The sequence below is a fragment of the Argopecten irradians genome, chromosome 1, assembly GCF_041381155.1.
Source record: "Argopecten irradians isolate NY chromosome 1, Ai_NY, whole genome shotgun sequence".
NCBI lineage: Eukaryota > Metazoa > Mollusca > Bivalvia > Pectinida > Pectinidae > Argopecten > Argopecten irradians.
In genome coordinates this window covers 62,434,456-62,457,681 of record NC_091134.1, presented here as the reverse complement: position 1 = coordinate 62,457,681, position 23,226 = coordinate 62,434,456, and the positions used below count along the sequence as shown (strand labels likewise).

Below are 23,226 nucleotides of genomic sequence, written 5' to 3'. Positions count from 1 at the left end.
TCCATGTTTAAAGTAGGAATACTGAAATTTAAGGACTAACTATACTTGAAAAGGCTAGAATACAAAGTTTATATCTTAAATTAATTTTCATTTGAAGACTTAACTTTTGGTCCGAAATATGTAGGTTGTAAAATAAAAGAGCTAAAAGCAACCTTTGATGATTTTTTTAATAATGCAATCCTTACAACAAACATTATAAGGTTAACATTGAACCATTAAATTAAGAACATTAACATATCTTTTATATTCATTTGTGATAAGTAAATCTATATAAACTTCCCTTTATTGACTATACGTGCCTGCATGCACCAAATGTAACTTATATATATATACTTTGTGTAGGATCGTCCTGGCTGTGTATTTACTCTAAAAGAAGTGAATAACATCCATCTTAACACCATAAATACTTCGATATGTCACGCCAGGTGAGCTCAGGTGAGTCTCGTTAGGTCCAGGTAAATCACAGATGTGTATCTAGAGGAGGTCAGGCTGGACACCAGGTATTTGTCATTTGTCACACATCGCAACTTATGGTGAAAGTTAGATACAAACACAGACTGGGGCGTCGGCCAATATTACTAAGAGGTCCCGTCAGCAGTACTCATTTCTGTCCATTACGCCTGACCTGTCTGGTCAAACAGCTCCGACAACACATTCACATTACATGTTGGTTATATATGTATCTACTATATATCAGATCCTACTATAACACATCCTCAATCTCCAGGAGTTACTATATCAGGAGATTCAGGATGATAAAACATTTTAAGATTTCATCATCAAGAATTGAATTAACAAATAGATTGTTCAACAGGCAAGAAAAGGACTTAAATTCAATCAACTAATCTTCTTTATACACAAGCTGTTACATCAAAATGTGTATACTACAGAGATTTTTCATCCAGAGAATTCCTTGGCAGGGTTATCAAAATGAAGTAATTCCATATAACAGGTAGTCAAATACAACATTTTTGGAAAACAAAAACCAATCAATCGTAATGCCTACATTTTACATGTATTTGTCATTTCCTGATCACAGCTGGTTGTCATTTTGAAAGCATGACATTTTCTTTAATATTTGTATAATTCTGGTTTCAACAGGGTATACAACTCATGTCAATAAAGGTCTTTAATTTTCCTTGTTCTGTTGATGAACACGTTGTTGATGTTCTTGGCTCATTGATTTTAGGGTAAAATTACATGTCAGTAGTTATAAAAGGACATACAGTTAACCCTTGTTTCTGAATACTAAACAAAGGGAATGTCTTAATAAACATTACGGAATTATGAATACTTGGTGCTACTCGAACCAGTCTCTACTGCTAGGTATAAATAAGAATTGTTTTGTGTAACTGAAACCAAACTGTACCCTACCACAGCAGTAATTCATCATATGGAGGTCACAGGAGGTCACGAGGTCAAATATATCAAGACATCTGCAGATCATACCAAAATCTCCTATAAATACATTAGTATTGTTATTCCTGTTTACCGTGTCAATCAGAGTCCGTATTAAGACAACAGTTCAGGTAAATCGTAAACAATAGGTCATATACTGGTCAGCTAAATGTTTAATAAGCCCTACATCTATCATCAAACAAAGAAAACAGTTTTTGCTGATGACCAAAATATATCGCTATGATTTGTTATAGATCCATGATGATGCTATTCCAAAAAGAAATCAATATAGATATTCTTAAATTGGACACCTCTGAAATACCTCAAGTTGAATGCATTAATATTAGACTTTTTAAAGTACAAAAGTACTATGGCAATTTGCTGACAACATCATTCTTTAATCCAGCCAAACTAATTCACATCCTTTGATATATATTTTACAGATAAAGTACATTAAATTTATTTTGAGCTCTGACTATCTATATTTTATCTCTGAATCGCCCGCTGTCCTCAAGTTACAGGTCATGATAAAGCATAACTGTGTGTCGATATGTACCGCGCCTTATGTCAACATTCAGGTACCTAAAAACTAGCACAGTCCCGGACATATCAATCGATAATTACAATAATGTATGTCAAAAATGTTAACACCATACATGTTTTATCTCCAGTATCTATGTTTACTGCGACCACTGACAGCGTAACACAATCAACATACAACTCGCACCTGAACACTTGTAGTACCTCAGGTATTTACAGGTACAACATCTAATCATAAAACACATTTAGGGATTCAAAGACTTGTCTAAACGAAAAAAGTTTTGGATATAGATCTGTTACTTTTGTTAATCACTCCTATATGGTCAACAGAACTTGAGTGTTTTCATGTAAGTTCTAAATATTACCTGTGTATGTATATTGTGTGATTTGCTTTGGACACGGACAAGATTTTACAGACTGTTTATTTTGTGATAACATTATTTACATGAAATTATTTGTAAAAATAATTAGACATTGGGTTAGAGTGTTGAAGTTGAAGACGAGATAACATTGGAGCGGTACAATATATAGCTAACACACTTGTATACTTAGTATCTACAGGTACATCTGTGTGTGGTGGTGAGGAGAACAATAAACCTAACAGTTATACCTGTAAACACTGTTAAAGGTACCTTACTACAAACTACTATAATGGAACTAATAGGAATACAGCCGAACGAACAACTGAAAAAGATCTTGAGTAAACCAGCTAGCTCCAAGTTTGAACCTTTACTACTGAGTAACAAGATCTAAACGAATTTTAATTGAAACATATTATAATCCCACTTGGTCATGACTGAAACTTGCATCAGATAAGACTTGAACTTGTAAGACTTGAGATCTTTAAAAGATTTGTTCGACTTGAACTTTTATTAATGCAAGAGCAGGATAATTAAACTCTCAGAAACGAGATCAAGACCAACTTGGTTTGAATGTAACTTATATCAAAGGATAGCATTTATGTTCCAGAATCAGCATCGTACCTTAAATGTTCATCATTTATATAGGCTTGAAAGTCCCTACATTGACTTAAACTAAAATATTTCTAGAGAAGATTTCTGCCTATAACAAATGAGATCTCAATTGACCTACTTGACTTGAACTCCCTGCAACAACGTTCCTGGTTAAGTCAAAATACCACACATTTCAACCATTTTTTTCAATGATATATTTCTGCTGAACAATTTGTCACATTGATTGTTCACAACTGCTAATAAAGTAATGCCAGCTGACTGTATTGAAAACCTATGTTAAATGGCTGGTGTCTAGTGACTATACTTCTCTCCTATTACTTAACTATATCGTGACAGAACTAAAGAGAGCATGAAAACAACAGAGCATGAAAACAACATGTGGTCACCTTTTTACCTTGACGCTGTGATTATGTTTTGGCAGGACTATCTGTTAACAAACTCTGTCCTAATTTGTGATAGATTACCTACCCTACTTCTATAGGTATATCGGACATATGGTGCCCTCTACAATTCTTACAACCTAACACTCAATTTCAGTTATACCTCCTATTTAGTTCCTTGCAAGTTTTCTGGAAGTTTACAAATATGAAATGTTTTCTTTTTTTTACAAAACAATATTAACTTCTTCAAGCTGAATAACATGAAAGTTTTCATATTTTCATATTGCCAACATAAACCCACAAAAATAACCAATTTCTTATATTACAATATACTGCTTCACTGTATGTAACACACTGTCTAAATCCAATCTAACCATAGTTTATGACATTTCAAATCTAATAATCAATTAAGTTGTAAGATTCCAGAAGTTCCAATGAAAGCTCTAATACTCTGTCAGTTTGTATACACTTAAATCTTCCTGAGTTCTCGATAAGTAATTTAATCTTTTAGGTGTCAGATAAAGAACAGGAAAAAACTCTTGTGACATGTTTGGAATACAGGGGATATATTCATTACACCTGTATGTAGAGACAAGGAAGAAACTGCATGCAATTAAAGATAATGTTCCTATTTACAGAGTAAACACTGCAATAGTTGACAGCAGACACATGGTGCATTGCAGATGACCTCGGTTGACTGTAGGTATTTGTTTGTTTATTTCTGCATATCAATGAAAGAAGGGCATCCCGTAATCTCAAACTTATTAATCTCCAATGTTGGTCATATGGAGACTTACAATCTGTAATCTGTAGCGTCCATGTATCAGTTAATATAATGACGTTATCTAGCCACTATCTCCTGATTTCCTCACTAACAAACATGTTCCATTAGATGATGTGAATGACTAATACACTACTAACTTGACAAAACAGACAAAACAGATTTATTTGTAGGGAAACTATTACTTTATATTTATATACCCCATCATCATAAAAATTCTACCCTCTAGTATCCCACAAAAAGCATGACTTTCCTGTGACTCACTAGACAACAATCACCAATAATCTGTAAGATTGTTATCATTTACATGTTAAGCAGTAGAAATAATAAATTTCTGAATTAAAATGTAGGAATAAGTTATAAATCCCCTCAAGCTTCGCATTCATCAGCCGATGTACCATAAACAAATATTTACACTCGAACAACAAACCTCCCCAAACTTAACATGGAAATTTAATTTACAACTTGCTTTAAATACACCTGAGACATTAGCGTTTCTGTGTATGTATTACACATCCAAGATAATAAAAGTAAGAATTTTCCCACAGCGTAATCATTCTAATGTGAAATGTACACTTTGGATGATTCATAAAAAAAACATGAAATCTACATTAGGATTATTGTACAAGACGTGTTTATTTATATTTTGACGAATGTCAAATTCAGAAATAATTGTTAATGTGGCACCAAAAGCTGAGATTACAATCACTCTACCTGGCTTAAATCTTCCTAAATCTCCCTAAATCTCATAATCCTACTATAACACTTCCATAAGGCGGCCTGACTAATGATGCATGTCGCCAGTTATTACTCTGAACAAATCAGCCACGAAATCGGCAATCAATAATACTCATTACACAAACCTCCAGTCATGTTGGTACAAAAACTTTCCCTGATAATCGTAAAATTGATCATTAAAACTGTAACACTAAACAAATGTATAGGTAGGTTGTATGGTTATTGTATTATCAGAGTGAAAACACAATGACCATCAATCATATTTATAGACATTCAATTTCCATCTTGTCAGGATCCTTCGTGGAAGTTATGTATGACTAACAGTTCAACAGGATGTGCCGACAATTTAGATACTTCCACTTTCTATATAACACCAGGATTCTCTCCTATAACTCATCTCTGGGTCCAGACAAGGGGAGGCCTACCAAGACACTGTACAGGACAGTAATTAATAGCAAATTTACCATGAGCCTCAATCAACCGTTTTGAAAAAAGTTACAGTATACCTGGGTACATATTTTCCAAGATAACATGCTTTGGTCATTATTCATCATTTGTGACTGACCATAATTGAACACTGAAATCAAACATCCCTTAGAAGCAATCTATTTCAAATTGTGCAGTGTTAATATTTTACCAGGTAGAAAAGATATTGAAACTCAGAAATCAAATAAATGGCTTTCATTTACATTTGTATCCTATTTCTCCAACAGTAAGCTTTAATTTAGTGGATCGACACAAACCTTAATTATTCTAAGCGCTGCATCAGAGACTTGCTAAGATGAGGGCTGGGGGTTACTTGGAGATTATTTTAAGCAAAAGAGAGATATCCTGCAGGTATAAGTCTAAATGGAACACACAATTTGAAAGGCAATGAAATACCAAAAGAACATTGCTGCTTTTCTCTGGATACTTTTGTCTTTTCTCTACCACCAAACCATGGCGCATCCTTAAGTGACTCTACATATAAGAAAGTCTTCATTGTTTTCCTATATCTCCATTGTTTTTGTAGTTTTATTATCAAGTCTGTGAATATTGGGTACCATACAACACATGGTATATCATCAGGGATGTATGAATAAAATATCACGTAATCAGGAAAACAAGATGGTGGACCGATTGCACGTGTCATTTGGCACACGGTGGTGACAGCTGTACCAGGAACCTTCCATGCTCAGCATGAGAGTAGTACCTGGCTATATTACTGCTATACCGGTAGTATTCTGGGGAAGTAAACTATATAATTACAGGAATACAACAGTCGACACCTGCAACATGTGTGTATCTCTGTATGACTCCTAGATTGGAAACATTAGAGTTCTCTATATTTAGCTTACATTTTGAAAAAAAAAATTCATTTTAAATCAGCACTGATATACAAAGAACATGAAGATTTGGTATCATGTTGATGGTGATACTGGACATCTAAAAGTAGCAGGTATACTTTAAGTCTATGATGATTTCGTACCCAACCTGTTGCTGTCTAATAGTAGAAATTAAACCCCTTTAAGGAATCATGTGCATAGAAGAGCATTTCATGTAGACTACTAAATGGTCTCTATATTAGAATATCTAATGCAAGAAATCAATGTACCAGCTGAAAAATCTTCTCTAAACCTCAGTATTATAGGAATGTTTGTGTAAACTAAAGCTAAATGTTTGTAATCTTTAAATACCTTAATGGAACATTGAGAAATTCAATCAGAAAGAGCATTGGTTCCTATGGCAACACTATAAGAATGGTTCCTATGGCAACATTATAAGATTGTTTTACCGCCACTGATTTTCCATGTAAGTTCCAAAGAACTAGAGGCCAAATTATAATCAGTAATTTCAGCCCTAAAATACTGCTGTTTACCATACTTTTTCAATCGTCAAAAAACGTGGATGAAAAATAAGTTGATGTTCTCAAAATAACTTTTGAAATATCTGTAAAATAATCAAAACCAGAAGAAGCAGAACAGGACAGGATAGACATCAGGGCATACTAGGGTAATGTACACCCCTCCTCATTTCATGACAGGGGGCATGAAAATATTTGTTTCGTCTCCAAGCATGTTGACAATCCTTATATACATGCATACAGTACATGTGGACCACAGGAGAACAGTTGGTCTCATTCATCACACCTCTCGTACCTTACCGACCTGGATCAACCTTATTTCACCCTGTACTTTTCTACGGGACGCCATTAACATAAGAGTACAGTAACACCTTTAATTCACACACCAGGACACAACAAGGGATAATTTAACCCCTGGGTACCATACATATACAGAGATAAGGTACCCTTATAGCCAGTGTCATACTCCAATGATAATACCTTATTACCAAGTCATCACTGACACACGTACCATTTCACAGACCATATACCTGTTAATTACAGGTATCGGACAGGTGGACGTAGAATTAGGTAAATATCTCTGTAGTAAATTGGACACCACCACACAAAGCATGGTTACCTTTCTTTCTGAAGGGAAAATTGAAGATTATGGATTTGTTTAATTTTGTCCTTTTCAAATTTTTCATCAAATGCAATTGAGCTTGGCCACACAATTTGGGTTATACATCTACATAAGATGATTAAGGAGGGTAGATTGAATTGACATCGGATACCCCTGTACATAGTGACTTAATTACAACCAAAGGTTGTCGAGGTAAAATGATTGGTCAATGTGTACATATGATTATTGCTATGTACATGTACACACCTGACACAAGATGACAGGTAAGAGACATCAGTCGAGACATCTCTGTGACATATGTCAGCACCATGCGACAACAGCAGGGATGGTAAAAACATTTAGTGTTCACGCTCCCTTTGTCAATTTACACCAATATAAATGCTGTAAAGAGTGTCAAGCCAAATATATGTACTGTTGCATGGTCAACGTGATAATCAGTCCTCCCACACCTGTATAGTACAACTGTTACCAACACACAGCAGTGTCAACTCTCTACAAAATGTCTCAGGATTAATGAAGTTTCAACATTCCAAATATCTGAAACAATACTCAACCTTTCTTTATCGAACAACTCTTCATTAAAATCTTCATTATCTCAAGACCAATGAATATTGTGGGGTGCAATTTTCAGATTTCTGCAGAGAATAAATTTGAATTCCTAGCTAGTTGTTTGGTTAAAAAAAATCTCTTAAACTGTGATTTTAATTGTCTTAATTATAATTATTATATATATAAGTTAGGACCATACAATAATAATTCTTTGAGTGTACAGTTTACACAATATTCAATATCATTTTTGCTTCTAATAATATACCGGTAAGAAAACTGGAGTATCCAGAGAAAAGCCACTGTCTGGTGGTAGATGTCATAGGGACATTTTAATCACTCTGCCACCTGCACATACCATAGTTTGTGTGGGGCCAGATTAAATGTTGCCTTATAATTACCAACTATTGTGGTTTACCTTTAGCTTCACCTCTATAACCTAATCATGGCTACCTAATTAGAGACCACAAGGTCTGTCAAACTTCTGTCATCTTGTAATAGATGGATTTCCAGGTAATGCATTGTCTCCGATAAAAACATTACCTGGCTGCACCGACGTTCCTGCTGTGTCAATCCTGATAAACGGTTGATTGGATGTTCATTACCTGATGATCAGGTCTAATTACCCACTCTCCGTCCCCTATAGGGAAATCGTGGTTAGGATCAATATCAACAATGTACAGCTGGACTGGTGAAGGATACTATAGGTAAAGCAGTAGATCAAATAATATTCCATTGATATTTTTACTGTATTAATACATGTATAACATAGAGATATCATTAGGCCATCAATGGGATTGAGTTGACGTCATTCAATCTGGTTTCTGTCGTGATATTCTAAGGGATGGCACTTAATATAAACATAAACAACAGTTTCTCCAGAAAATTCTTTTTATAACATGGTTACTTCATAGAAAATAACAATGACAATAAATTTGGAATGTACATATATTCCAAAGATCAACAGGGCTATTGCATTTGATGCTGAGTAACTGAGACAAAGACTTATGTTACACATAGTCCGGATCCTCTACCTATGTCACATAAGGCCAAAAAAAAAATATGTCTGTTTATGGTTACATTGGCAAAAAAATAGGGTCGGTGGGTTGGGATTTTTTTTTTTTTTTACTGTCTTTCACTCTAAAGCAATGGTTGGAACTGGAGTCTGGGATCGAAATATCAACTTTTACCAGGTAATTTTTTTTCCATAGAAAAATGGAAAAAAAATAGGGTCCAGGGGTAAAAAATTAGGTTTTTTTTTGCCTAATGTACATGAGTAGACACCAAAGTGGGGCATGCAAGCTAGACTTCTAAAACTGGATAGGTCCTTACATATTGTCTTTGCTATTGATAGGACAAAATAAAACCTAAACCAGTAGTACAGACCACCATTTTACAGACCAAAGTTTTACATAAACATATCAAAATATTTTATCAAAGCCTGAGTAAACAAAACAACTACAATATTCTTCAATCCTTGCTTTCTAGAGGATTAGCAGATGTCCGAACAATAAATGAATTTTATTCCTTTCTAAGCACAGGAAGCTATGCGATTGGAGATATTTGTGCCTGGGATACATGCCGGTGAGTGTTGACAGTTCCCTATGCCGTCTTCCTGTGTCACAGTGGTATCACATGGGGATTATCTCAGTGCCCTGACCACAAATCTGGATCAGGTTTGTATGTCTCCGCCAATTCTCCCCCACAGGAAACCAACATAGGATTGGCCTCTCAATGTTTTACTAATTTGGGTCTTTTAGTCTAATACACATACTTCAAATTGTACTTCAAATGAATTAGGAAAGCAATAAGCTTCATCTAAACATGGCTTTAGAGACTACAAATTAGAAAATTACCGAGATATTGTGGGCACATGATGCTATTTTAAGAATGCTTTGACAGTCAATCAAATTGCATTACTAAAATTTGATATGATAAAACTTATCTTGAGTAATTTTGAAAGTTAAATGTAAAGTATCAAATCCAAAATATATTCAAAGTCAGTTGAATTATCGAAACCATCAGATGAATTAAATTCTTAAATGATACATTTCCATGCAACATTTGAATGCCACACCCCTATATAATTAGATGCTACCATTATTTAGTACCATAATTTAACAACCTTGAGACACTGATAGTATGTAACTGATACTTTACTACAAACAAACAGAATCTAAATGGAAGTGTTACCTGGTAATTATAATGGAGTTGTTTACCGATATAGTACAACGATGTTTGATGATGGACTCAGAGAGGATGACACGATTTGTACCAATTCAGTACTCAGGCCTAGATCTACAGATACCCGCTACATTTTACTCACATTATCTATAGTGCTATTTGCTCCATCTAAACATCTAAAATCTTTTCACTTGAAGGTTAACAAAAGCTGTTCTGTATAGGGTATTAAGAGATATGTTTTCTTGTCTATATCATATAGACAAGAATATGAGAGGAAGACCCCATCGGAAAGAAGCAGCAAACATTGTTCAATCAATCCTTACTAAGAGTAAATGCTGCTTGATTATAATTATATAATTAAACTCTCTATTGAAATACTGAATGTCCAATGCCAACTTAAATATACAAAAAAAAGAAAAGAAAAAGGCTCATAATATGCTGACAGTCTCAGGAAGAATTACGTCCTAAATGTAGCTGAAGCCATCAATATACAAAGTTTCTTTGGCTTTCCTCTAAAACAAAAGTATCTGAATATCCGTTTCGATCAATAAAACATTTGGAGTCTGTGATGCATAAGAAAGTGGAGGATTTAGTTTTGTTATTGATTTCCATAAAATGGATTTTTTTCAGAAGATTATATTTCAACCTATGTAATCTATCTACAACATTGAACAAGCCATAAAGTCATACATTATACACTAGCCCCCTATACTAATATTTTGGTGATGACTCGGAGATTCGATCAGATTCAGGGTAAAACAATTACCCATCTCTCTCTCTACATAGGGACACACCCAGGACAGGGAAACGCACCAGGAACCATCATACAGACACTCAGTACTACACACAGCTAATGAAATTTCTAATTTGTCAACATCTCCTTCCAGCCAATGCATAAACCAATAACGGACATGCACGGGAGTCCACTGGGTAACTGATACTCCAGAGAGTTTCCCTCCCCGAACATAACAATAACAGAAACAATGTTGGCTTTTTATGGCCTGCCAAAGAACACAGCTCCTACAAACATTAATGGAAGTTGTTTTTGTGAGACTGATGACCTTATCTGAAATGCATGGCGAGATTATGTAGTAAAAAGGATCATATAGGAAAGAAAATGGTTACCGTGGAAACATAACTGTCACCAAGGGAGATTATGATCACATGAACTTATTATGGTATGGCAATGTTTTGTATGACACCAGATCATCATTTAATGCCCCAGCCTAACAGTAAATATATGAGGAGGATTAAACATTCATATATTTTCCATATGTACATATCATATATATGTTGTGTTAAAGACTGATCGAGTCTATGATTCATTACTAAAATTTACATAGAATTTATAGTTCAAGGCAAGGTCAGGATTCGACAGTAATGTTTATATAGCAGGTAAATGAAATTTGACTACCAACGAGATGAGCCTTACACCTCTGTGCTATTCCAGCTTATAGTCTGTTTACAACAATTACAGCTATACAAAAACCTGGGCCATTATCCTACAGTTAATATAATTTGCCTGGAGAACTGGCTTCTCATCTGTAAGTCAAATTTTTCCATTGATTGACAAGACCCAGTGAGATTTACAACCTCCCATACTAAAACTCAACTACAGTCCAGTCCAGTTAATTGGTTTTTAATGCCAAACCTAACACCAACTCATACAGAATTAATTCCAAGTTGAAGTTAATAAGAAATTTCCTGTCATCTACAGGAATCAATTTGGAATCTCCAGTAGCCATAGTAATTCCTGAAGAATTTTAATTTGATTTTGTGCTCATGAGGCTAAATTAAAGATCCCAGTGACAAATATAAAATACCTGGGTATTGTCTCGAAACAAACATTAACCTTTCACAGAGCTGTTTGACCTATATAGCTCGCTGTAAATGAATTTCATGACCTAATTCACAAACTCTATGGTATAAAATAAAATTTTCTTATTTCTGTTTTCACTTGAAGGACCTCATGACAAATCCTTAGTTTTTGTCTCTTGTTACCAGTACATTTTGTAATTGATAGTAAGGATTCCAAAACTAATGAAATATCAAAGCTTGTCCCTAGATTCAAACACCTAAATTCCTATAATGCTCATTAAAAACCCAATTAATTGGTTGAATTTGTGGCAATTTCTTTAAAATCTTATCAAACATAAAACATAACAATAAATGGTGAAACAATATTGCTCCAATTATATTACAACAATAGACATATCAATATTATCCATTCTATGACAATTACCTATAGTTCCTGTAAATCCATGAACAAAGGCCCAACACCTTGTCCTTGTAAAAAGTAGTTATCCATGGAACAAATATTGTATCAGGAAACAAAACAGGGGCACAGAATTACTATAGCCCTGGGGTAGCCCGTGTAAATGTAGGTCTTAATTTAAATGCTGTTGTTCTGTAATTCCATGACATTATTTCAATTGAAAAACCCTATTATGTCATTATACCCTGTTCAGAATTAATAAGTAGTTTGAGCGTGAAACACAAAGATAGTCTTCTTTGGCCTGCTAAGGTAAGATATCCACGAATACACTGCTGCCACTATAACCACATATATCAACTTTCTCATCAATATATGAAGGACAGTAAAGAAAAGTTTCCATTTATTTGCCAAAAGAAGATATATTATGTTTAATTATTTACTATCGATGATATTGAACTTTTTAACAGGGCAGTTATAAGTTCAATACAACAGCAAGTTTAATCATGATTAAAAACTTCATGTATTTGTATAGAAATTAGCTTGTCAAATGTTTTCCAATAAAGTTTAACAATAAGAAATAAGACTGCAGGCTTCAAAACCAACGAAAGAATAATTTTAAAAAGTTCATCTCCTCCTTGAGCTTATTTTTATTGATCAACATATCTGGCGTCTCTAAATTAAAATTCAGTGCTTTTTCTGAAAAGCTCTGCAGACTCAACAAATACACATATATACTTAGATAATGGGCCATATTCTATATATGAGAATATGGTCCAAAAAATTGTGCTTATTTCTGAAAATTTTGAAACTGACATTTCCCAAACCTAAGAGTGTTTTTTTCATATCATAATGTAGAAGAAGTTTGGTTGCTCCCAAATCATTAAAATTAAAAAAAAATCAATAAAAAAAATCAATATCATCTTCAGAATTTTATCAAAGACCTTAATTGTCATAATAACAATGAGTATCAATGCATGCAAATATTAATACTTAATTATATGATTTTTTAATCATTCTGAAATTCCAATTAGCTATTATAGAAATTTGTTTTGGTAATGCAAAATCACATTTTCCCCAAAACATATTTATGTGCAATTGAGATTGAGAGGTCTATATATTTAGTGTACATTGCAATATAATCTGACCCAACAAGTTGATACAATTAAAACAGCAAATAATGAGAAATGGAATCAACACCTTGACCCAATAGAATATAAGCACAGTTTAAGGCAGAAGTTGTTAGCCATGCAAATCAGCTCATAAATAAGATATGTAATCAACATATAGCAAAAAGCAGTAAATACACCAATGCCCATAATCCAATATAAAATTGAAGAGGTATTTAAACCAGACAGTTGTTTAGTAAATGAGTGCAAATCCAAATGCTTCTCATATATAAATACTTTGTGCAAGTTTTATCTTGGTCCTTATACATTCGTGAATCTACACCATTTGCTAACTCCAGACTCCAAACGCGTACGTATCAACTCCAGTGTATCCTACCAGGTGAGGAACATTTGGAATTTGAAGAAGAAATAAAGTTTTGATTTTTCCAACCCTTGGTTTTCTCTACAGAATCCTATGCAACAGAAAAGTTTCAGCAGCAATTAAATTAAAATGAATATGTCTTTTGTTGGCTTTGGAACACCCACACTGCTACTGAAAAGGACAGAATTCAAACAGATCTAGATACAGCACTGATTTCTAATATTAAGTGTTTGAGATTGTCTCACAGAGAACAATTTCTTCATTAGATCGTGATGATACACGTTCGGAGAGTACATGGAGATCAGGAGACAATAGGTAGAACTTGAAACCACACAACACCACCTGTCCCGTATTAGTTACCTGCGATGATCGTGACACAATCACTAATCAATATCGGCCTTTTATTATAGAGATCATTTGTTGTGTTTCGATTTGTCGCCCAGTAGGACCACACATCAACATTTAGACCCAAAACCACAACAAAAGACACCACCCCACATTTAGGTTTAAATCCAATAAAATTCAAAATAAAAGTATGTCTGAAGGTTACAGAATGTCGCAGTAGGGTTTGTACTGCGTAAGGCTTTGTCAAGTCCTGTTTTATACAGGTCACAATAAACCCACCACACCCAATCCCGCTACCCAGCAATTACGGATATCAAATTATATACTGACATATTGGGATGATGTAACACTCTACCTGGAGGAAAAATCCACCCCATTATATCTAGGTTGTTATAATTGCCTATTTACATCATCATTGGGCCATATATTTACATACCAGGTACATTTTGAATTCTAACACTTTATCCCAACCACTGAATCACCCCCATAAAACCCTCTATATTCTTTGTACAAAGTCTCATCAAAACTTGAAAATTAATGGTCTGGCTTATGAACTTGCTTCAAAAAATCCAACATAAATTGCATTGCTGTATATATTGGGACTGGAATTATGTAATAACCATACCCCCTCCCCTCCACAAATATACTCAATACTACTCTAAATCTTAATGGTATATGATTCATGAATAACTTTTTTTAAACTTTAATAAAGCTCCCCTTTTGAAATGAGCCATATATAGACATTCTGACTATGGTACTATATGTTGGCACATTTCACTGTGATATATTGTCACCTATAGAGATAACACTGTACTCTGATATCAAATACATCTCCCTATAATCATCACAGTAAAGGTGTGCAGCTAACAGATACAACTGCTTCATATAAACCGTCCTTAAATGACTCACAAGTTATTACCTGAAGTATGCAAGCATGAAGACCCTTCACATTTGATACAATCTCCAAAAAAACCCAGAGCAAACAGTGAACTTTATGTGTTTTTTACTCATCTAAATTACCATACTAGTCATATTTACCTGTCAGTTGGGAAGGTACAGGTAAAAGTGTGCATGTTGAGGCTCTCACATTATACAAAAGAAATTGACATCTTCATACGTATGGGATTGAATTTCAAAATATTTTTGTTTTGATATATGATTTAAAAGAATGTTTTTACTATTGGCTGCTAGATAAGGCCTTCGTGAAGTGATCCTATATATTCAGTGCAGTGATTTCCCGACTGCATATTGGGTAACCTGAACATATTTGAACACTTTGCAGAAAAGCCATGGTGGCCATCTTGGATCTCTCAGAAAAAATTCAAACTCCAAGCTACTCCATATCTTCATCTAATAAGCAATTATGTGCGATTTTAAAAACGTAGGCCTAATTTTCATTTTAAGGATATGCTCTTCTGGTGGACAGGAGTACATTTATATATGACAGTGAGTAAAGGGGCGACATTTATCCACATCTCTATGCAGGCCCCATAATCACAGAGAGCTGCAACCTACAATAAAATTGGGTCCCTCATAGAAATGTTGACCCATCTATCACCATGCACTGTCTATATAAATGTCAGACTGGTACAATCAGAAACCAATATAAAACAGTCATTGATAATCAATGAAGATTAGTCTCCTTCTTATCTGTTAGTTCATGTGCAGAACATAAAACTCAAGTGCATGCATTACTGAAATTGGTGGACTGGTCCCGAGGACAACATATATTACACAATTGGTTAGATATCTTATTTCAGAGAGTACTGCATGGCATATGGCAAAACAGATTGTAACCTTCTCGACTTATTTATTGTATGATGTTAGAATTAAATGATGCTGTCACAGTTAAATGATTTCTGTGCCACCAACAGACACGTGTCAATCAATAAAACAAAGATATTGATAATCATATGGCACATACAATTAATAAATACTGCCAAATCAATAAATGTTTACATTGACTACGCTTTGTTGGTTAACTTTACGATAATAATTTTTTTTCTGTAAGCAATTTCTTGATATGTATGTTACAGTATATTTCTCTATAGATCTTCAATAGCCCACTTCCCAGTTTTTGAAAAATTCCAAAATCAGCATACAGTATTAGTATTCCTGAAGTTCAGCAACCAAATTCCCCATATGGTACCAAAATCCACATTCAAAATTGCAGAGTCTGCGGCTTTAAGTGTTAATAAATTGTTAATACGTGCTGGGGATTAATGAGGTAAAAGATCAATGAAGGTGTCAATCCACACATAGATTTGTAGCCTTCCCCATGAATGTGAAGAGGAATGAAGGAATGACATCACCATTTTATACAAATCTCCCAATGACAAAGTGACACAAATATTGTATTAAAACATAGAAAGGAGTTCCAACAATCAACAAAACAACAGGTTCATAAATTAGAACAGATGCCTTACCGCAAGCATTAAGTCCAATCTCTGAAAGCAAATGGATTGAAAAATAAAATTTTCTGAATCAAATCGAACTGGTATATACCAAATATGCAATGACAAAATTAATATGAGTTTGTATTAGGGCAATTAAAGGTTCTCTGAAGAATATTACATAGTGGAATAATTTTTTTCTTTATTTCTTGATAGTTATCAAAAATTAAAGAATTTACTATTGTACATTATTTAGGACAAGTTGACATATCATCTTTGATCATGATCATTAGAAGCAGGACTGCATGAATACATATCCAGCACCTGTAGTTGCCTAATAACGTTAACAGTACGCATTTCTGGAACAAGTTTTATAGGTATAAAATGAAGAAAACAATATAGTTAGAGTTTCTTTTTATGATCATAGCCATAGTATATATTTCTATTATTGATAAAGTCTTTTATTGTAAATAGTAACACAAATTACACCTAAATAGTACTCTTATTTTCCTACATGTAGATTATATTGATGATTATATATATGTTTTGTAAATTAAACTTATGTATTATATATATATAAAACATATATCTATAAATGTATTTGATTGGCTGCTTTATGGTAATTAACAATTTGTTTTGCTCTCATAAATCAAATGTCTTGTCATTAATCTTTTTAAACTTATCTGCCTTCTATTAATGGAAAATAAGGGATGGAATATATATATAATTAACTTGAATATCTGTATTTACATTAGGTGACATATCTTGCTGATTTGACTGAACATTTGACATATCGCTTGTCATAATGTTCAGGTATTTAGGCACAATTAATTAATAGACTGCCAGACCACTGCCCTATAGGTAGCCAGTGTGTGTCAGGTATAGGGCTATAGGGCATTGTTTTCACCTGTAGCTGGCCTGATCTAAGTTAATTATCAGGGTGGTAATCACATCACCATAGGCCATTAAGCCGGTCTGACCTGTATCAGGTGCCACAAACTGGTATCACAGACACCGATAATCAAATGTTGCATTGTGAAAGGATGTGATATTTTATCTACAATGGTATTAAACATATAGAAAATGAAACCCAATTAGACCAGAAATACTACAATCTAATTTAGATGTGGGTCTATGGAGAGTTATATTAGACAGTTTCCTCTTACTTATATTCTCAGTGGGTGGTAGCTATTACAGTGTCATGTCGGCTCAGGTGTCAAGTGTTACAAACAAAATTGAAATGCACTTGTTCCTTGGTTTCAAATTCATGTTTAAATATCTCATACTGCAATGATGCATGATAGGAAATTATTCCACAAATGGAAAGTCCCAAATGATTTCCTAACATGGAACAATGACAAGAAAATATCTATTGTTCTTGTTTTATCTCTGATTGATAATTCAAGGTTATGTTTTATACTAGCTGAACAGAAGAACTTAGAAAACAATAACTGTATTTTTATCATTTCTCATTAATTATTCACATGTACAGAATTTTACTTTTGTAATTTACTGCTATAGGCATGGACTAGGTCACATATTTCCCAGCTGTTTGTAATTTGTTTGCCTTTATAACAAATTTTGAACCAATTAAGAAGGAATTTCTTATAAATCTTTAAGTAATTATTCTGGAGAAGCAAAAAATGTCTTTAATGTTTTTCATTATAAGGCTACAGCTATAAGCATGCAATATTTAAATAAGATACGTTAAATTTCTGCTGTAAATTAAATTTCTCTTTTAATACAGCACTATTTAATTGCAATTAATTGGTGATGCTAGACCAATACACCATGTGATGATCATTATTGCCTTAATTGTCATCCTGAAAAATGGCATGTTCTTTATCTATGACATCATTATAGAAACACAATGGTTTCTTTATTTACAGCACTTTTTAACTGAAAAGGATTTTTTACCAGCGATGAAAGTAGATGACATTAATTACCAAACTACCTTGTAAGAGGGTTAGATTAATTAGATTAAAGAACACAAAGAGAGGATTTCAGGTCAAGTTGTTCACCTTATGCATTATCATTCTTTTAACTTTCTGAAGTATAAAATTAGCCCTATTTTTGTCTTTCTGTTCATCCCTTTCCCTGAGCTATCGTGTTTAAAAAAGGTACTCTATACATAGCATGTAATTGCTAGTTTTTACCTGGGCGGTGTATACCATAATTTATTTTATTTTATAGAGGCTTATAGAGGTCACTTCCCCAGTTATCATAGGTCTGTTTTACAGGTATCACGATAATTGGAACAGACAGGTGATAGATGGCATAGCTTTAGGTGGTCAGCTAGATTCTACAGGACAAATCAGGACTATAATAAATGGTTGGAGACCAGAAATTGTCAGCCGAATGTTGGTTTTATATATCTCCAGGGTATAAAAACATAAAACTATTTAAGTGATATATACTCTAACTTGAATGAGGATGAATCGTATATACTTGTCGTTTATATAAACCTATTATCATGATCACTTACATTAATATTAATTTGTGTCAGCTAGCTATAGATTTTGATCACATTCCGAACTATACAATTGGTCATTTGGTCATAATGATTGTGGGCACCTGCATGATCAGCGATATTACCTAACTATAGAATAACATTAGATGACCTAGCTATTGTAATTGGCCTGTGGTATAATTGAGGGCACCTGCATCAATTATTCTGGTCTCTTTATTGGAGTCCCGAGACTGGCCAGAACACCTGCTATCTCAGATATCTGTATCAGAAACAAGCAATTTTTTCCTTTCTCTGAGGATTTTCTACATTAGCTACATAATACAATTATTATATGTATAATAAGCAGAGAAATCCACCTGGATACAAAAGATAATAGTTAATCCCTCTGGTACCCTGTAACCATTCCTTTGTGTACTGTGTAAGCATATCAATATTGATATATTTTCTTCTGTGCTATCAAACATCTTCATCAATATGTGCTAGCAGCCGTGAATCATAAACCGTCTGAAGGTATGCCTGGGCTGTATTGATGAAAGCATCACCAATGTTAGGTCTCAGAGCTAGGGGATAAGCAAAGTATTAGAGATCTCTGTTTGTCAGGATAGACTTTAGCACTAATGGGCAGCTGATAAATTGGAAAATCAACCCTGGGAGACCAAAACATTCAAGGATTGTATAGCATTTCTGTAAATGTCAGAACTTCAATTATTTATTGTAAAAAAACCATTTGAAGTCTGGAAGTTTAGTGATGATTTTTAAAAAGTTTTGTGACAATGCAATCAAACTTAAGTGTTACATTATATCTCTCTCGATGATTTTATCAATTTTCAGGTTAAATGTAAAATAAGACCCATTACTTGTATTTACGGTGCCATGGTGCACGGTGCAATAGGACAATAAGGATTGCCTATGGCCATTAGTGAACTATGTTTGACAGCTGACTGCATGTGAACTTTATATTTGTGCTCGAAGCAGCTATTGTAATAGTAATCAATTCAAAGATTTGGAGAATTTATTAGGGCTAGATTAACACAGCTGACCAATATAGACATAAAGTTTGTACTGCTATAAATTTCCACTGGACATCTACTAGTGACATCTATATAATTGATTACCTATATTGATATTCCATTAACCAATATATAGTTGTCCGCCGAGGATTCAAAGTCAGACATGCTGTTAATCACTTACTTTCTCACTATATGCAACTTAGTACATCACATGACAGAATACTGGATTCTGATTGGCTACACACATGGATACTATTTGCAATAGTGCCCGCGGGCACTATTGAAGTGGCGCAAAATTGAACGTGAATGTATTGTGACGTCACCATTACATGACGTCATTAACATTGCGCTTCGACCAAGACGTCAAGATGGCAGACAGGCTGTTGTGTGCGGGGATGGAAGCAAATGTTGCTTTTCTACAGAAGACAGTTCACTACTGTTCTACATTGTTCTACTTTTAAATTTTCATGAAGCTGAATCCCGTTTTTATAGAATCCCATATTTCTGCGGCAATTTATATGTTGTACTTTTAATGTAAAAACGTGGTGTGGAAATGAAGATAGTGTTGCGAGGTATCGCTTGCATTGACGTGCTTCTATTACGATGACATGAAAAACGATCTCATGTCTGGGTGATGTACTAAACCCATTATGGCCTGGTTGAGAGGGCACTATTGCCTCATAGTATTGTCTCATGATGGGATAGTGCCCTCGCCTTCGGCTCGGGCACTATTCCATCCCTCGACAATACTATGAGGCAATAGTGCCCTCTGAACCAGGCCATAATAGATAAATATAGGTTGTAAAGGAACAATTTATCGTTTGGGGGGATGTTCATGGGTTTTTTTTTTAACATAATTACCATATAGAGTACCACTTTTAATTCCAGTGTTTTTGAAGTGAAGATTTTAATCTTGTTATAACCAACAATTTTTTCAGATTAAAAAGAATATTTTATCGTACAGTTAAATAAGTACATAACTGATAAGCAATGTAAAAAAATTGTTTGCTGTATCTATCATAAATGTCATGTTTTATTAAGGAAATATCAATTCAAGTTAGAAAAATCTAATAAAAAGTATCCTTTAAGTTCACCACAACTCAAAAGAAAATAACATTTAACATAGATAAGGTTAACCACATTTTAGTAGTTTTTTTATAATCAGATTATATCCGTACCCAGACCTTTAACTAACCGAAACACATCCTGCTTGTTTGTCAAATAATAGCGTGAACCACTGAAGTGATTCATTGCTGATCATCTAAAATATTGAATCCCTCTCCTGAATGAAAAACCATACGTAATGTAATATTTGGAAAGGTGTTAAAAAGATGTTCATATCTACGTAGTATGTATAAATGTGGGTGTTGACAGGATTTTGATCAATGGCTTTGGTATTCCTGGTATCGTGAAAATCAAAAGACTGAACCTATTAAATGTGTATTCTACGTGTTTGTTAAGAGGAGTACGCCACTGATATATCATCGATAATACGTGGGTGTCTCATTACACACTTTAAATTGACTGATATAGGAAGAATGTTTGAATTATTGCATAAGCCTCCTGAAATATCAAATTAAAACTTTTGTAAATAAATTGAAATATTTAAACCAAAGTTATCATGTTATACCAAAAATAGTTAGGAAAGAAAAATTCAAAATGCTCCATAGTTTTTTTTTTATTATTTTCAGTGACTACTTATATTTTGAATTTGAAATTCTCCTTTAGATCAATGATGCAGCTGTGATGCTTACAGTATGAATTAAGTTCAATGACTTACATGTAGTCTAATGTTAAGTATTTAAATTGCAACAAAGTTGTCAAGTGTTGTACAATGTATAAAATACTAAATAGTGTGATAAATATTTGAATTAGCCAGTACGTGGTCACCTGATCGTAAACACGCACTGATAACGAAAGGGAAATTACCACAGGTAACGCCCGTGTTTTACATTTCCGCACACAGGTAAAATACACAACCTTCTAATAGATATAACATTCAAACTATATACTCACGTATCGGTACATCCTTTGCATCGAGCTTCGAGACAGCCACTTCAATATTTGAAAGTTTCTTTGAGATTCTTTCGGATCGATCGAAGACCTTCTGACACTCATCCGAAATATCACAAAACAGATCGTCGGCATGCCTAACCAAACTGGCAAGCTGTAGTAAGGCTCCAATCAATGAATTAGAGGCTACCGTCAGGTGAGCGGTACCCTCCTCCGCCTCAGAAACATCTAGGGGGTGTCCCCCTAAACTAACAGGCTGGACAATTCTCTCTGGAAGAGGCATGGTCACATATATTCCAAAAATCACAAATTTCTACATGTTTACGCATCCAAACACCTCAGTTACACTAACTACACAACACGCCTGCTCGTTCCAACCGCCATATTCAATTGTATTTCGGGGTACTGTTAAGCGCTGTTACTTTGTCCGCCCACCGATAACTTCGAAGTTGAAAGTAGGAATGTTTTAGGTATTCCGCGCTTTTTATAGAGTTTGAAATGAAAAATATTCATATGAATGACTGTTTTAATTCTTATCCTACATAATGTATGAGAAATCAATAACAAGAACTTTAGTATTAACTCGGTCGTATCACTGTGCGGGGAGTAAATCAAGACGACGGAATGGCAGTGGCAGGTAAATACGAAAGGTGTACTGTCGCGCTTGAATGCCGAGTTCTGAGTTTGAGTGATAGGCTTGTAAATCATTGTTATAGTGGACACCTGGCCACTCGAGCTGGATATGAAAAAGAAAGTATTTTTATAGAAACTTTTGAGACTGATACGTGGACACGATGAATGATCTCGACGTTCAGTGATATTTAACTAAACAGACTTTATCATAGATTCTATATGTTTCTGATAATATGATATCTGTAACAATTAGAAAAAATCAGCTCCTATAAATTGGATCAGGTATTATGTATATGATCGGATGAGGCCAAATTAAAGATCATTAAGATGTTTCTACTCCCAAAATAAGAATAACAATGAATTACTGATATGATATTTGCTTTAATCGATCTGGACTTTAACATCGATTGTATCAGTTCGATTTCGTGGTTTCCGCTAAAAATATATTATGTTTGTGAATTATGATAATTGATACTTAACACGAAATGATTATGAGGTAACAACTATAAGAAAGTCACACCCTAGCTGAACTATTTCAGAAAGTTTATGCTTCTGAATATTTTCTAATTCATTTTGTAATTCATACTCTTAATTTTTCTTATAAACCATTATTTACCCGTACTGTGTTTTGACCGATTTTTGTTGAATGATTA

At 34.0% G+C, this 23,226-nt stretch overlaps 1 protein-coding gene across 2 annotated transcripts in view; it reads right to left on the bottom strand.

Moving 5' to 3' along the window:
• LOC138336980 (serine-rich adhesin for platelets-like) overlaps positions 1-22,358 on the bottom strand; it is a 52,512-nt gene extending 30,154 nt beyond the window's left edge. Inside the window, exons 1-2 of one of the 2 annotated variants that reach the window (XM_069286633.1) lie at positions 21,944-22,358; positions 16,481-16,501 (exon numbers count right to left, since the gene is read on the bottom strand). In XM_069286633.1, coding sequence (XP_069142734.1) covers positions 16,481-16,501; positions 21,944-22,223 — 301 coding nt within the window. In that variant the 5' untranslated portion in view covers positions 22,224-22,358. The remainder of the gene's footprint in view (positions 1-16,480; positions 16,502-21,943) is intronic. The other variant, XM_069286640.1, reaches the window with a different exon arrangement.
• Between the last annotated feature and the right edge of the window lie 868 nt (positions 22,359-23,226).